We start from the raw sequence: 16,326 nt of genomic DNA on the forward strand, positions 1-16,326 counted from the left end.
CTGAGCACGCTCAAGCTTGAGAGCGGTGACGTCACCAACTCTCCAAGCATGAGCGCAGGCTGCTCGGCCCTGGCGTGTCCAGGGGCGTGTCATTGGCTGGATCGAGACTATTTCTGTTTTTATATGTGTTTTTGTGTGTGTTTGTGGCTGTGTGCATTGACTGGCGCTGATTGGTTGCTGAAGGGTTATGGTGGCACCCTTCAGCAAGCTTAAAAATAAATTTGCTCTGTCTGCCCAAGCGCCTAGCTTGGAAGAGCGTACGTGCACACTCGTGCGCCGCATGTGCTTTTAACTGAAGTGAGCGCGCCAAGCGCGCTCAGCGGCAGAGTGGTCGCAGCCTCAGGCCTCGGACATGGTGTCCGCCGCACGCTGACCGAACAGACTGCCTTAAGGCAGTGCTTGCGTCCATGCGGCGTGCGGGCGCGTCCGCACGGAAGCAGGAGGGGGCGCGCGTTGCACAAGAAATCAGTTGAAACTGATTTCTTGGCGTGACAGGCCGGTCACATGAGCGGTTTGCCCAATGAGGGCAAACCAGCTCCCTGACGCCCCTCGGCACGCCCCCCACGGCCCGTCTAGTATGGCCAGGGAAAGCACCCGCTTTCCCTCAGCCTCCGCGCGCCTCCGAACGGGAGAAGTCACTGTCCGAGGCCTAACTCTTTTCCAACTGTGCAATTCGATCCCACAGTGAGCCACGGATATATTGATATTAACCAGTGATTGAGCAATGTAGAATAACAGTACAGCCATATTTTATCCCAACTACAAAGAGTTGACATGCTAGTTATTGATAACTAAGTGTCTAAAAGGCTGAGGTTGGAATTGAATCCACCAGGCTGTGTAGTAAAGATAAACACCTAACTCCTCTTGTATACCTTCGCAGTGCACAAGAGCAGGCTCGTCAGGCACCACTGTACCACAAGAGCAGGCTCGTCAGGCACCACTGTACCACAAGAGCAGGCTCGTCAGGCACCACTGTACCATGCAACCGTTTTAAAGTGCTTCTTGCAACCAGCATGTTAACCCCTTGTTACATATATTCTGTATTCTCTTGAAACAGAGGAAACAAAACACTACCGACCTCCTGCACAATTTGACGGGCAGAAACATATCAGATTATCTCGTCAAGACTTACGCACAGATCATTGGAAAGAGGCAAGTGTGGATAAATGACAATTCAAATACCTGTCTGTTAGAAATCAGCACCAAACGATTACAAATATTTGAAAAATTAGAATTTAGTCACCGCTACGTGTATTTATTTTTTGTCTTTCTTCCATCGTTATGTCTTTTTCACTTTTTCTTTTCCAAAGAGTAATGGGCATGCACCTCCTACCTCTCCCTATTCTTATAGTGTAGAGTACAGTGCAGACAGACTCCACATGGATATCCTCTGCATTATGTGCTCCCTTTTCACTTCACATTTTGTCTGCATGCACATAGGAAAAGGAGCTTTTTGATTGGCAGTCAGAAAGTCGCTCTCACATGGCGGCTTGTTCAATAATATGCGATAGCGCCAATTCAACTTTAATGGGACTTGCTGTGCTGAAGCACTGAATCGGCCCCATAATGTTTGTAACATGAAAGAGCAAAGGCTTCTACTCCTCGCTATTAAGATGACATTAGTGTATAGGTTCCTATGTTTCAATGTATTCCTCGTCAGTCTTAATTTCCCCTTATATACTGTCTCCTCACATTTTGCCGTTTATTACTGTAAATGAAGGTAACATCCACACTAGAAAATGTTAAACATTTGTATTATTTTCTTCTTCCCGGTAGTTTGAAGAACAAGATCTTTGTAAATGAGTTCAGGTAAGAAACTCTGCTTTGTAATGAATGTGTATTATGTGCGTGCATCTATACACTATGACCGAAAACAAATGATATATACAATATATGTGTGTGTGTGTGTGTGTGTAAGTGTGTAATTAGAAGTAAGAGAGAAGCGCGTGATGCAGTATATAAAATGTAATGACACAGATAAAAGCCTCTAAATAGGTACACTCACAAGTGAAGTGAGGAAGTACGCATTCAGGAGATAGAATCTCTCAATAAATAGTGGATATCGATCATCTCACGGTGTAGAAGACACCCTTGTCCTGTTAAATCAGTCAAACCACACTTCTGGCACGCGCCCGGAAGAGGTTCCCATCCGATTAAGGGGAAAGACCGGCAAACAGAAACTATTATCCACAAAGTAGCAAAGAGCAGCACAATTCCTCTGAACTCAATAGCTCCTGCTGGCACGCTAGCGTGATGGTGCAACACGCAGCACATACTGTAACATAGTCCCTACGCGTTTCGTCAACGTCCACATGACTTCATATGGTGTTTCACACTTTAATTCGGACACAGGCACATCTAATTAGTGCTATTATATCGAGAGCGACAGAGAGAGAGAGGCGCCAATTATATGTATTAAATAATAAATAATTTGATTATTTAAAGTATTATTACATTTAAGATGTGCAATTAGTGTTAAATATATGTATTAAAGTGAATATAAACAGTATGTAATAAACGTGAAAGCAAACAATACACACAACATAAAACAGAGAAAAAACAGTCCCTTAAATGTCCAATATGTAGAGAACGCATCTGGTAGAGGGGTGTAGGGCAGCTTTCATAGGGATGAACCTAGAAGGAAAGAAAAGAGAGAGCGCACGGCCCATAGGAAAGGAATAGGGAGGGAGGAAAAAGGCTCACTCACAAGGGTAGGTAAAAATCAAGCAGTTAAGGATTCCAATTCCTCTGCGGGCAGAGTCTGTGGTTTCCGGAGTGCAGCTGGAGACGGATCCCGGTTCATGCAGGCTGCTGTATGCACCTAGAGAGAATCTTCACCGCGGATTCATACAGTTGGCGGTGATATTTGCATTCACAACTGCTTGATTTTTAATAACCCTTGTGAGTGAGCCTTTTTCCTCCCTCCCTATTCCCTTTCGTTAAATGTATTTTTTACACTATGGGCCGTGCGCTTTCTCTTTTCTTTCTATATACATATACATATATATATATATATATATACACATATATATATAAATATATATATATATATATACAGTATATACACATATATATATATATATATATATATATATATACTGTATATATGTGTGTGTGTGTTGTACTTGAACTTTGAGTATAGGGTCATACAAGTGCATCTGAAATTGCAGCATAACTCCTTACCATTTAAATTAAGTGTATCTGAGGGTGAGAACGGAGGAGAATGGGACGAGTGAGGAGAGGTATGAGCAATCTCTTTATCTTCCATTGTATTTAATGAAAGAAAATGACATACTATAAAGTCATTAACGGGTACTTTCAGCTATGTATGAAGGAGTCTCATGGATAGAAAAGGAAACTTGACCAATACAATTTCCAGTTTTATCCATGTGTAATAATCTATTATTTTCAATGGGAAAAAACAGCTGCAAAACTTTACAATGAGGCAACACATCAGTTATCTGCCATTGATATATTCCCCTCTCCCCTTGTCTTTTTGGGTATTCAGGTATGGAGGCTTCTCACTGGGTGCAAGCAGTTCCCCAGAACTTCCTCCAAGTGAAGAAATCATGGCTTCCATTAACCACATGAGACAGGTGTTTGAGCTTGCACAGGTATACACCGAGTTGTTTCTGAATAATGAGAGGAGCTTTGAGGTGTGCTATGCACTATGTATATGTAAAGCTAGCGCTAACACACGTAAGCAAGAAGTCTGAACACCCCTTTCCATCTGTTTCCACAGTAGTGCCTAACATTCTGCTAAATAGGGAAGGGTAATCATTAAACAAATGATATCAAGGACTAGTAAATACAAAAAAGTTTGAAAACACCATTTATTTAACCTAAATAAGTGTTCAATACTGCAACACTTTAAACACAAAACATCACCAATCCAGCACACATGAAAACAAAATAGGGACGAGTTTAGACATTGTATTGACCCTGAGAACAGTAAATTCGGGACTGCTTGACCCCGAGAACAGTAAATTCGGGACTGCTTGACCCCGAGAACAGTAAATATTGGTGCCAGTCTATGGACCTTCAGTTGGGAACCACTGTTTTATACTGCACTATGTATGAGTCCTGCTCATTTAACGGCATCCCCTTTATATTTGCACAGAAATGTATATGTGTATATAATGGCATCACCTGTGTGTAAACACATTGTATCAATAATATCATTGTGCACTACATCTGTATTTCCTATTTTTCCCATTCTCGGATGGTTTTCAGAATGGACCAGCCAATCGCTTTCTTGACAGTTTTGGAATCTTCATGAAAGGACTGGATGCAAAAGATAACGTCAAGGTATTTCCACCTTAGCCTCTCTTTCCATGTTTGATATTTTCAAAAGATTGCTGCTTTAAATACAAGAGGCAGAGGTTTTTAAGGAGGCTTGCGGCTTCCCCGTAATATTAAATGTGGAACTTCACATGTTATTTTTCTTATCAACGGTGTAAGTTTTCCCATTGAACCGATTTCCATTATATATTGCTCTGCAATATTTCAATGCTATGTTATGGATAATTCGCTACACATTGTGCTATACAGGCATACCCCGGTTTAAGGACACTCACTTTAAGTACACTCGTGAGTAAGGACATATCGCCCAATAGGCAAACAGCAGTTCGCGCATGCGCCTGCAGCACGTCCTGAACAGCAATACCGGCTCCCTACCTGTACCAAAGCTGTGAGCAAGCAGGGAGACTATAGAGCCTGTTACAAATGGGTTATTTACATCAATTATGCACGTATATGACGATTGCAGTACAGTACATGCATCGATAAGTGGGAAAAAGTTAGTGCTTCGCTTTAAGTACATTTTCGCTTTAAGTACATTTTCGCTTTACATACGTGCTCTGGACCCATTGCATACATTAATGCAGGGTATGCCATGTATTACACAATGTGATAATATTTACCATTCATCCTGTATATTCTTAATGGAATGCTTTTGTAGTGTAATAACCACTTTATTCTGCAGAGGAAACGTTGTGCGTATGTTGGTGATATCTATATATATATATCTATATATATATAGATATATATATAGACCATACGATACCGGTTGCAACACGACATCAAGGGACAGCACGCAGGTAAGTAAATCATGAATTTTCTATATTTGATATTTGTGTCTTCTATCAAATATAGAAAATTCATGATTTACTTACCTGCGTGCTGTCCCTTGATGTCGTGTTGCAACCGGTATCGTATGGTCTGTTATTGCTTTATGGGATAAGCACCAAAACTTATTTACTTGCATATGGTGTGCCGGCTGTGCATTGGATTCTATATATATATATATATATATATATATATATATATATTTATAGACTAGGAAGAAATATTCCTTCACTGTTATAGAGTCCTTCATTGTAACAAGGTCAGCACAGGTAACAGGTGGTTAACAATGTTTACATGGTAGAACTGCTTTCTTCAAGGTGTGGTTCAATAACAAAGGCTGGCACGCTATTGGGGCTTTCTTGAATGTGATGAATAATGCCATTTTACGCTCCAACCTACGGGAGGGAGAGGATCCTGCCACATATGGGATTACTGCCTTCAATCACCCTCTGAATCTCACCAAAGAACAGATCTCTGAAGTTGCTCTGTAAGTACCAAGTTCCTGAACTGACAACTTAGGCTGACATCCACAAAAGGGTGCTAAGCTTTAGCACGCCTCAGCTCCCATTCATATGATTGGAAGTAAAAGTGTGCTAAAGCTCAGCACAGTTTTGTGGACCTGGGCGTTACAGCAGCAGTTAATGTACAATTGCCTTTACCCTTTAAAATACATACTGAGTGTGTACCCTGCATTCTCCTCTAATCTGACTCCCAGACTTAAAAAAATACATGAATGAGCTATAACATTAATAAAATTACTGATTAAAGTGATCACCTTGAATAGTGCTGATCCTAAAATGTCAACTGTCCTTCTTTAGGATGACCACATCGGTGGATGTCTTAGTCTCCATCTGTGTGATCTTCGCTATGTCTTTCGTACCGGCCAGTTTTGTGGTTTTCCTGATCCAAGAGAGAGTCAGCAAGGCTAAGCACCTGCAGTGCATCAGTGGAGTGAAACCAGTTATCTATTGGCTGGCCAACTTTGTCTGGGATATGGTAAGAGACTAAAAGAAGAACAGGGGAGACGGCTTTGCTCATAGCCATTTTGAGTTTTGTTTTTTTGGGTACTACTTGCCATGATTTCTACATCTGTTTTCTAAGGATAAAATGACTAAACAGTGGTAAGGCTTAGCACACTTTAAGTCCAATACACTTGAATGAGTTCCCAAAGGAAAATATTTGGATCTTTTGAAAGAATTAATGCCCAGGATTTTGTTTGAAATAACAGGAAAAAAATGTTTTTTATGCAGTTTTAGTTGTTTTTTTTTTCTTATTTAAAGGATGCCCATACAAAAAATATTTTTAAAAAGATGACAACTTTTTTTTTTTTTAACTCTTGTGTTATCAAATTATGGTGGCGGTTTATTAATGTCCCCTGGCCGTAAAATATGAATCGACATAAAACTTGTAAAAATAAAATAAAATAAAAATGAAAACAATTGTATTCATTTGCTGATCGTTTTGTAGTAGGAAGACTTTGATTAATAACCCCCACCTATATATTATGTTATTTTCATACATGCTAAGGAATATATTCCTTTTTCTTCCAGTGCAACTACGTGGTCCCAGCTACCTTGGTCATCATTATATTCGTCTGTTTCCAGCAGGACTCTTACGTCTCTTCTTCTAACCTGCCCGTCTTGGCACTCCTACTCTTATTATATGGGTAAGACAACACATGGCACCACATTTGGAGTGGATGCGCTTGTAACCTAAACCGCACTGCTGTGTAGTGTCCTTCTTATGCATTTAAGCAATTCACGTATGGCTTTATAATCAGGCGTTGCTCTATTTTTACCAAAGAAGATAGAACAAGTATGTCTGGTTGCATTGTAAAACGGATAATGTCTATGCACATAGATTGTCATATCTGTTCAGTACGAAAGATCTCTTATTCTGTTTCTGTAAGTGCACTTGGACTCTGGTCTGTGAGGTGATAACCCATTTAGGTGCAGGTGCACAAAAAGGCGCTAAGCTTAAGCACTCCTTTACTCTCATTCATATGAATTGGGAGTTGAGGTGTGCTAGAGCTTCGCACCTTTGTGGATCTGGGCCTTAGTGAGGGCACCCAGCCAACTAGAGCACATGGATGTCTATCTTACTTTAGTGCTGTCGATCAGGGTGCTAAATCTTGATCCTCTTGCAGGTGGTCCATAACCCCTCTCATGTATCCAGCCTCATTTTTGTTCAAGATCCCCAGCACAGCCTATGTGGTGTTAACCAGTGTAAATCTCTTCATTGGAATCAATGGCAGCGTGGCTACCTTTGTACTTGAACTCTTTACCAACAATGTAAGCATATTTATGTTTTTGTTTTTTGTTTTTTTACAGACACTGACTGTACACTGACATTTTTTTACTGACACAGTTACATTAAATAAACGGTAATAATAGACTTTAGAAAAAAATGAAACTTTCATTGACCATACAGTCTAACATTGCTTTGGTCAATGTTGTAGACCTCATCACACTGTATCTTGAACTGTATCCAGCTAAATTGTGTATTTTGACTGTAAATTGGCTTTAAATATCCACCTTCTTAATGAAAGGTTAGAGACATAAGACATTGTTACTTTTGTCAAGCAGCGGGTTTACGTTTTAATCTTGTGTGAACTAGGTCAGGCTCAGTTTACTAATTTATACATTTAATAGTTGATGAAAAAGACGATATATGTTGGTACAGTAGTTGTAGAAACCCACACATTTACATTTTTTTTTTAAATATGGCACTTGACCTGACGCATTTTCAATTCGGCTTGGAGGTGCTCACTGTTCCCTCAATGTCAACACGTTTGTAATGTGGCCAAGTACCCCTTCTCCAGAGTGAATATTACCAGGGAAGCAATACTGTACCCACCTTCAGAAATCCTAGAAGTGTATACATAATAATGGTAGCCATCAATCATTTTGGTGTGATTAGGGTAGTTTGTGAAGTGTTCTCTAGATTTTGTGATTGCCACCACGAGCTGCAAATCACCAAACGTCTTGTCTTGTTAGAAACTGAGCAACATCAATGAGATCTTGAAGTCAGTGCTCTTGATCTTTCCTCACTTCTGCCTGGGACGAGGACTCATTGATATGGTGAAGAATCAGGCCATGGCTGATGCTCTAGAAAGATTTGGTGAGTAATGTTCTTATATTTCTCCTCCTTGGCATTTTGGTGGTTGCACATGATTGACGGTGGATCTTTTGCTCTGGTACAGGAGAAGACCGCTTTGTCTCTCCCATGTCCTGGGATCTGGTTGGACGGAACCTCTTTGCTATGGCTGTGGAAGGCGTGGTGTTTTTTGTCATTACCCTGCTGATCCAATACCGCTTCTTCATCAAACCAAGGTAAGCCTCCATCACAGGACAAGCTGTTCATGAGATTAATGTCATAGGCAGACTCTTGTTAAAATATTACTCAAGTTCTGCCAAAGTATTTATTTTTTACACCCTTTTACAGTATTTGTCGTCTGTTGTCTTATTAACGTCAGACATAGAGTTATTTGATAAAAGTTATTATTTGCTAGATGTGACACTAGTTGGGGTTGTCACTCATCTTGATCTGATGCACAGTATCTTCCGTGCTCATCTTTCCTTTAATCAAGAAAATTGGAACTATTGTGATAGCAACAGTGATAATGAGGCAAACTCACTAGTTTATTTGAAAGAAAACTGTAATGTTCAAGCAGCATGGGTAGGAATCTCCCTCCAGCAAGGTGGAAAGTGCCTGGAACATTGGACACATGTTACACATACTGTAACTGCAGTATGGATAACAAGGATTGTTCTTATTTCCTATTATATCACCATCTTTGCTACACCACGTCCCCTTCAACGTACTATTATTATCCTCACCTTATTACCGGTGCATGCTGTATTGGTATTGTATCTTTTACACTCATAATACTGAGCGATGGAGTATGATGACACCATAGACATTAATTATTATAAATAATAATGCACCAAGGCATTTATGACAAATGTTCTTATATTACATCCTTCGTCTTTGCAATTCACTTTAATGGCATTATACAGTAATTCTTCAAGACCGCTAAAGTATATACCACCTGCAAAGTGCCCTTAGATCTTCTACACCAGCATATTTATATTGCAAATGATTGCAAGTATGGTGAGCACTGTAACAATGGCAATTTACCCTAAGTTAGCCCCTTCAAAGGAAATAAACCACAAAGGCACAAAAATCCTTCAAGCCCTTCCAGAAGCAAAAATGTTAATAAAGTAGTGTACCTCTGCACTTTCATAATACCCAAGTATAGTAGTATCCACAGTAAGTACTGTACATGTATTGATTCTGCATAGGGAGCTGAGAAACTAAATCCTTCATAACAGAGTCAGGAAGGATGTTAGCTTTGCCTGAGCTCTGTACTGGGATACTATTTCAGGAAAAGCCAAGGGGAATAGGAGGTAACAGTGTCTTTATAGTTTCTCCATTATACTCCCTTCTCAAATGACCCTTGTGGTTAAAGTCTAGCTCTCTATCATCTTGTGTGATCACTTTCTCTCCCTGTTCAGTTACCACAGTGCATTAAACTGCAAAAAAAAAAAAAAGCATTGGTCGTAAAACTGGAATCATTCAATCTCTTATTTTTTTTGTCCTCAAGGGCAGTGAATGCCAAACTCCCCCCTGTGGTTGATGAGGATGAGGACGTGGCCAGAGAGCGTCAGAGGATAATGAGTGAAGGGGGTCGAAGTGACATCTTGGAGATCAATGGGATGACAAAGGTAAAGACATGTTCTCACCTGCTGTTTAGAAGTGATGCTGACTTGTCATCCATATGTAACCCCCAGGCACCTAACAGGCAAAGCTCACACTTGCAAGAAATCCTGCTGTAGATTAACCTCTTTATTGCTGGTGGCAGTTACAGTGCAAGACATAGAAATCCCCTCCAAGAATAAAGGCGTTAAAGCCTCTATACCTTTAAAACATTTTCCACATTTTTAACTCTGATTTTTAAAGCAGGGCACAGGCAAACATAAAGAGAACGAATCCCTGAGAAGTAAATATCCTACGCAGATCATTCATTTTATGAAAGCCAATTAGTGAACTGTGAAGGGAGAGGATTGCTGCTTCATTATTGAGTCACTTCAGATCCCTCTGTAGGAACAATCTATGATCAATATCTGTCATTTTTAGAAACAAACGGCCTGAAATCAGAAAATGTGTGAATGCTGTATGCGTCACAGGAGAATATATGCACGAATATCCCATTTCTCACGTGGGAGTCTCTAGCCACCCCAAAACCAATAATGTCCTTGGATCTCTGTTTTTATATTCAACTATATGCCATCAAACGTAGAGAGTTTGTTTGTTTTCCTGTGCTGTTCCTCGCCAAGGGTTACAGGTGTTAATAAGCGGAGGTGACTTTGATTTTCAGATTTATAGAAGGAAGAGGAAGCCAGCTGTCGATCGGCTCTGTGTGGGCATCCCTCCAGGAGAGGTAATAATGACCTCTGTGATTCATTCCCTCTTATCCTGCTTTGTTTAGTTCAGTTGCAGAGTACACAGGGACTTTGCAGAACCCTAGCCCACTTATCGTATGCTTGTAAGCAATGCTATTAATCTGGTAGGGTTTATATTCTTTAAGTAAACCAACAACGTTCTACCTTACTTATAACATTGAAGTACAACATTTAATAGCTGGCTTGATTAATTCAATTAGAAATGGCAGCAGAATACAATTATTGGACATAAATATTAACTGACATCATTATCATCATTACATTTCTTTTAGGGAATCACTGACCTAAACTAACAAGTTGTTGGGACCCTAAATCCCACTGAATGTCAGTAGAATTGTTAGTGCTGCAGAGCTCATTGTTACGTCTAATAATAAGAATAAGAATACCTCCATTGGAGGCTTGGGTCTGCTAGGAGAACCTAGGATGCATACAAACTGGGCTCAGGGTGACAGGAGTGTCATACTGTACACACTTGGAAATAGAGTGATTTTGTCAGTATAAAACAACTTATTTGTATTTCCCATTTGATTTAAAGGGTAGTCCAACTGAGCAAGTTCATATTTTTTAAACACACGATCATTCCAAGTATCTCAAGCATGTTTGCATTCCTACGGCAGGGGCTAATACAATAAGGGAATTCAAACATGCTTGGGCTAGACATAAGAATATCCTAAATATGAAACAATATGTATGTCAGCTACATTCAACCTTCAGTACGTGCCATTTCCTTCATCATCAAGACTGCCCATTTATAAACCTGAGAAATAGCCACGGCGGGTGATTGCAATTCGTTTTACTGACTATTTCATCCAACAAGAGAGAGAATATCATCACACGGCCATGCACACCTCTACTGTTATCATGATTCAACTTTGTAGCTGAACTGATTTTAATATTTTTTAGTGCTTTGGGCTGCTTGGAGTTAATGGTGCCGGAAAGACCACTACTTTCAAGATGCTCACTGGAGATACTGATGTGACAGCTGGAGAGGCATTCCTTAAAGGACATAGGTCAGTACTACAAAAATTCTGCTGGCATAGATGTCATTGATACATTACACCAGGGGTCTCAAACTTAGTCCTCACGGGCCACCACTAGGTCAGCTTTTATGGATATCCCTGCTTCAGCACAGGTGGCTGAGCCTGTAAACCAGACTCTGTAAAGCAGATTCTGAAACATCAATATGTTGCACTTCTTAATGACACTGAGTATGCCACTCATAGTGATATAGCCTGCCTGGTTACAAAAAGTCAAAGCACACACCAGGGCTGCCTATTGCCCAGCTGCCTTTACATGAAGATAAAAGAGAGCTTGTGAACTTTTCCTCCTCCAGGATAGGCTCATACATTTACATGCATATATATGATGTTGTAGAGGAGCCACGTTTGATCTTTCTATTGCATTTAGTGGGTGTCACAGGCTATTGGGGTAACATTCAGGTTCACAAGTTGCAATGATTAGAGGTACTCCTATAACGTTTTAACTTGTCTTTTCTTTAACACAGAGAACCTTTAAGCAGCCATTTTGTGTATTGTTACCATTGCTTTATATATCAGCATTTATTTTCCAGGGTGGGGTGTGAATATGACATCCTGCTACGCCTGTCTCTTTCTAGTTAAGGCCGGTTGTGCACAATCCCTAATCACTAACCACCGGATTGATTTATGTTCTTGTAGCATCTTGTCAAATATGCAAGAAGTCAATCAGAACATGGGATACTGTCCTCAGTTTGATGCCATAAATGAGCTGTTAACAGGAAGAGAGCACCTGGAGTTATATGCTCTCTTGCGTGGAGTGCCCGACAAGGAGGTTTGCAAGGTACAACATATTTTATTTTTTATTTATATATATATATATATATATTGAGACAATGTACCCTTCCTGGTTTTTATCTGAGCCACCTCTGACAACACTTCTGAGGCACTAACAGGACACTGAAGTCCAGCAGAAATGAGCATGTGTTGTCGCAAACAAAGTTGTCTATGGCCAGTTAAATGAAAACTAGACTTTTTTGAAGCAATTTACTAAAGTATTTTCCAACTGGCTTTAATTGCCAGTTCAAGACTCTGAACCAAGCCCTGCTAACAGCTCTCAAGTTCTCACAGTAGCCACATTCGGAGTTGCTTCCAGGTGCTTAAAAAGCTAGAAACAACCTATTAAACATCCTTTCCATGTATAACTCACTGACATGTGGTCTTGCAAAGCTTATAAAGCCCCAATGAGACAGCTGTGATCCAGTAACTTGCATTTCTCTCCTTGTTTACATCCTGAGAAGAAGCAAAGTCCTGGACCGGGTCTCACACACCCTGATTTTGTAACCCTACAGTACATGGCAACCAATAAATATAGCCAAATGTTTATTAAATGCATATAACCCTCTCATGTCATGGGTGACCTTTTATTCACAAATCCAACAGTGACATTTGAAACACGATGCTAAAATGATCAATTTTATCTGAGAATAGTTACGTTCCCCTCAGGATGAGACAATACTGTATGTGCTCTATCATGTTCCAGCCTGCGTAATGTACCAATGAAACCCCAGTATAAACTGCTTTGGAGAAATATTAACTGGCAGGAAATATGACCATTCTTCCTTGTTGTAACATCTGCATTCCTCAACAATGGCATATCATCATATCTGGGAAGATGACATGAATAGAGAAAGATTGCTGCATGTATTATATAAAAGCAGCGATTTAACTCCTCGTGTGCCAGAAGTTACAGCTCTAGAGTCTTGTTATTGCTAGTACAGAGATCTCATGTCCCTGATCTTCTCCCGCCTCACCCCTTCACACCTACACCAGAGCAAGCTACAGTATCATATTTAGGGAACATCATAAAGGGTCATCAGAGTGCCAGATCTGTGACCTTTTCTGAAGGTCATAAGGCACTCACAGCATTAAGCCATGCGTGATATTCGAGTGTGTTTTTTTTTTTTAATTAAATGAATTATGAGCACTGTAGAATGTTGCAACAGAGATATATTATTACGAGTCACCGAGGAGAAATCAAAGTAAAGCATTTGTACAGTTAATATTAACATTTGTTTTCAACAAATTTGCTTATGGAAATGCTAAACAGTGTTCTGTGTTTGAAATGCTGAATATTACCTTCTTGCTCCTGCTTTAGGTGGCTGAATGGGCAGTGCGCAAATTGGGCCTCGTAAAGTATTCAGAAAAATGTGCAGGCAGCTACAGTGGAGGGAACAAGCGCAAATTGTCTACTGCAATCGCCTTGATTGGAGGGCCTCCCGTGGTATTTCTGGTTAGTAGTAACATACAGTACTCTTTTACATGCACTCCGGATCTTCTATTTAGCCATCGGCAACATTTCAGTCAGTTTTCTTCGCTGCAGTGTGTCATATTTTAAACCCCAGCAAGGTTTTATGGAGTTTATTGTAGTCTTTAAACTTATATCACTCTAGAACATAGTAATAAAAATAATCTAAAAGTGACATATACAAAAACATCTGCAGGCCAAAAGAAACAAGGAAAGCAGAAAAAGGCAGCGCACTGCCAAAAAAGCAGGAGGAGGCTCACAGGTACAATAAAAAGTTTTATTCCATAAAGGGATCAAACATCACCCCCACACAGCAGCAAAAAGCACCACACCAACGCCTTTCGGGCCGTGTGCCCTTTAGCAAGGTGTACAAACAAGTATTAGCAATATATATTTGTATTGGTTGCATCATTTTAGTGGGTAGTTCATATGGGCCCTAGTGAAATCTGGATTCTTTTGATACATTTTATGGAGGCAGTCCAAATGAGTGTAGCAGGATTTACATCAAATGCCTTACGAGGAAGCCCTTATGCACATACTGGAAACAGGATGAAGTAATATGATATACAGATGAAGTCCAAGTTATGCTCCTTGGGACTTAAGCTGCATGTGGTCCTGGTTCCTTTGGCAAACGGCAGCTAGATTATAATAATAACAACAACATCTTGGTCTTTTCTCCCAATGGAACTCAAAGAGCTTCACAATTACAAAGTAAAGAAAAAGATTTAAAACTATATTAGCCACCAAACAGACACTGTACATCCTATATTTGACAGAATGGAGAATTCCGTATTTAATATCGGGCTGGTGGCGGAGCATTAATCGAATACCCGGCTAAACAGGTTTTGAGCTTGTGTTGAAAGATTTCCAGAGAAGGGTGTCTCAGACCATACGAGGCAGTAGTGAGTTTCAAAGAGTAGGAGCAGCAGAGATAAAAGCTCAGGTCCCAAAGGAAGTCAAGGAGATTGTGGGGACAGCTCCAGCCTCGTAGGAAACAGGAGCTCTTTTAGGTAGCTGGGACCCTGATTATGTAGGAGTTTGAATGTTAGCAAGTCAATCTTCAAATTCACCATCTTCCAGGCAGCCAGTGCAGAGACCAGAAAACAGGTGTCATTATACATTGCAGTGGTAAGCCTGGGAGTAAGTCACACAGCTGCAGCAAGCAACATGTTTTGCTGAAGCTCCGTGATGTTGCTGCCTCAGATACACGGACAGTGTCAGATTTCCAGTGGCAAAATTTTGGGACGGCAAAAATGTTCACCCCCATTTGAACTTGCCGCGCTCTCGGGCCTATAGGACCTAATGGGCAGGGAGTTATTTACGTGTGCCTGCCGCCCTGCTACTCCTTCAGAACCCAGCGTCACATGGTGTCTCGTTGCCATGGCAACCATGACGTTGCGACATCAAATGACGTCGCGTTACCATGGTAACGAGACAACATGCAATGTCACATTGGTCATTTGATGCTGGATTCTGAAGGAGAAGCAGGGCGGCAGGCACAGGCGGCAGACGCAAACAAGTTCCTAAGGATATGTTGCTGCATCGGCGCATCGGCACATCGGCACATCTGTGGGTGTTTCAATATCTCAGATGAATGTAAAAATACTTCATCGTGGAGATTAGTACGTTGTTTATAAAAATAGCTTGAGTTTAGTTATATAGGCAGAATGTTAAAGATACAGGAGTATAGCATGTTTCTAATTAAGGAAATAGCAATGCCAAGGCGTATGCTTTGCAGCTACATTTGGGAGAATTTGAGACTAAATCAGTGAAGAATCACTATAAGGACAGCAGAGTAAATCAAGTAGATGAATATTATTTATGGTAATAATATGAAAGGATATTGTTTTGTAAGCATAAAGGGCAGTTATTAATAAAGTCACTGCTTTTGGGCCAACCATATCTGTTCAACTGGTGGTTAAAAATAGCAAGAGCAGTATTTGCTAGGAATACAGCAGCTGAGTAAAACATGTATCAGTCACTCATTCAATATAATGGAATAACAGACTCAAATGCTATCTCTCCAACTCTTTAGGATGAGCCAACTACAGGCATGGATCCCAAAGCAAGACGCTTCTTGTGGAACTGTGCTCTAAGCGTCCTTAAAGAAGGAAGATCGGTTGTGCTCACCTCACACAGGCAAGTGCTGCTTCTTTGGATTAGAATTACACCTTACTTTTCACAAAATTAGTTTATTTCTAAATGAACAATGACCTTGCATTTAAAATGCCACTGAGGACAGCAACCTATCTACAAGGTCATTTTTACATCTTTCAGTGCTTCTATTCTCTAGAATGTCTACACAGTGGGTCACATTTAACCCAGGGATTAATGAAAGGGTGGGTATCACTATCACTCTCAATATACTGAAAGCTGGCGTGAGGTCTTAACATTGAATTCAATGTGATACGGTTGACACAGTGTCCTGAGCTGCCATGTACTGTATAGTATT

At 40.4% G+C, this 16,326-nt stretch overlaps 1 protein-coding gene across 3 annotated transcripts in view; it reads left to right on the top strand.

Annotated features, from left to right (window-relative positions):
* Window positions 1-16,326, top strand: part of ABCA1 (ATP binding cassette subfamily A member 1) — a 110,088-nt gene that overhangs the window by 87,422 nt on the left and 6,340 nt on the right. For all 3 annotated transcript variants that reach the window (XM_075594648.1, XM_075594649.1, XM_075594650.1), the window contains 16 exons: window positions 1,058-1,152; window positions 1,777-1,809; window positions 3,509-3,614; window positions 4,234-4,308; window positions 5,445-5,614; window positions 5,946-6,123; window positions 6,678-6,793; window positions 7,274-7,418; window positions 8,124-8,247; window positions 8,330-8,459; window positions 9,734-9,854; window positions 10,508-10,570; window positions 11,496-11,602; window positions 12,269-12,410; window positions 13,725-13,859; window positions 15,910-16,013. In XM_075594648.1, the coding sequence (XP_075450763.1) occupies window positions 1,058-1,152; window positions 1,777-1,809; window positions 3,509-3,614; window positions 4,234-4,308; window positions 5,445-5,614; window positions 5,946-6,123; window positions 6,678-6,793; window positions 7,274-7,418; window positions 8,124-8,247; window positions 8,330-8,459; window positions 9,734-9,854; window positions 10,508-10,570; window positions 11,496-11,602; window positions 12,269-12,410; window positions 13,725-13,859; window positions 15,910-16,013 (1,844 nt within the window). The remainder of the gene's footprint in view (window positions 1-1,057; window positions 1,153-1,776; window positions 1,810-3,508; window positions 3,615-4,233; window positions 4,309-5,444; window positions 5,615-5,945; window positions 6,124-6,677; window positions 6,794-7,273; window positions 7,419-8,123; window positions 8,248-8,329; window positions 8,460-9,733; window positions 9,855-10,507; window positions 10,571-11,495; window positions 11,603-12,268; window positions 12,411-13,724; window positions 13,860-15,909; window positions 16,014-16,326) is intronic.

Source organism: Ascaphus truei, chromosome 1 (genome assembly GCF_040206685.1).
Source record: "Ascaphus truei isolate aAscTru1 chromosome 1, aAscTru1.hap1, whole genome shotgun sequence".
NCBI classification, from domain to species: domain Eukaryota; kingdom Metazoa; phylum Chordata; class Amphibia; order Anura; family Ascaphidae; genus Ascaphus; species Ascaphus truei.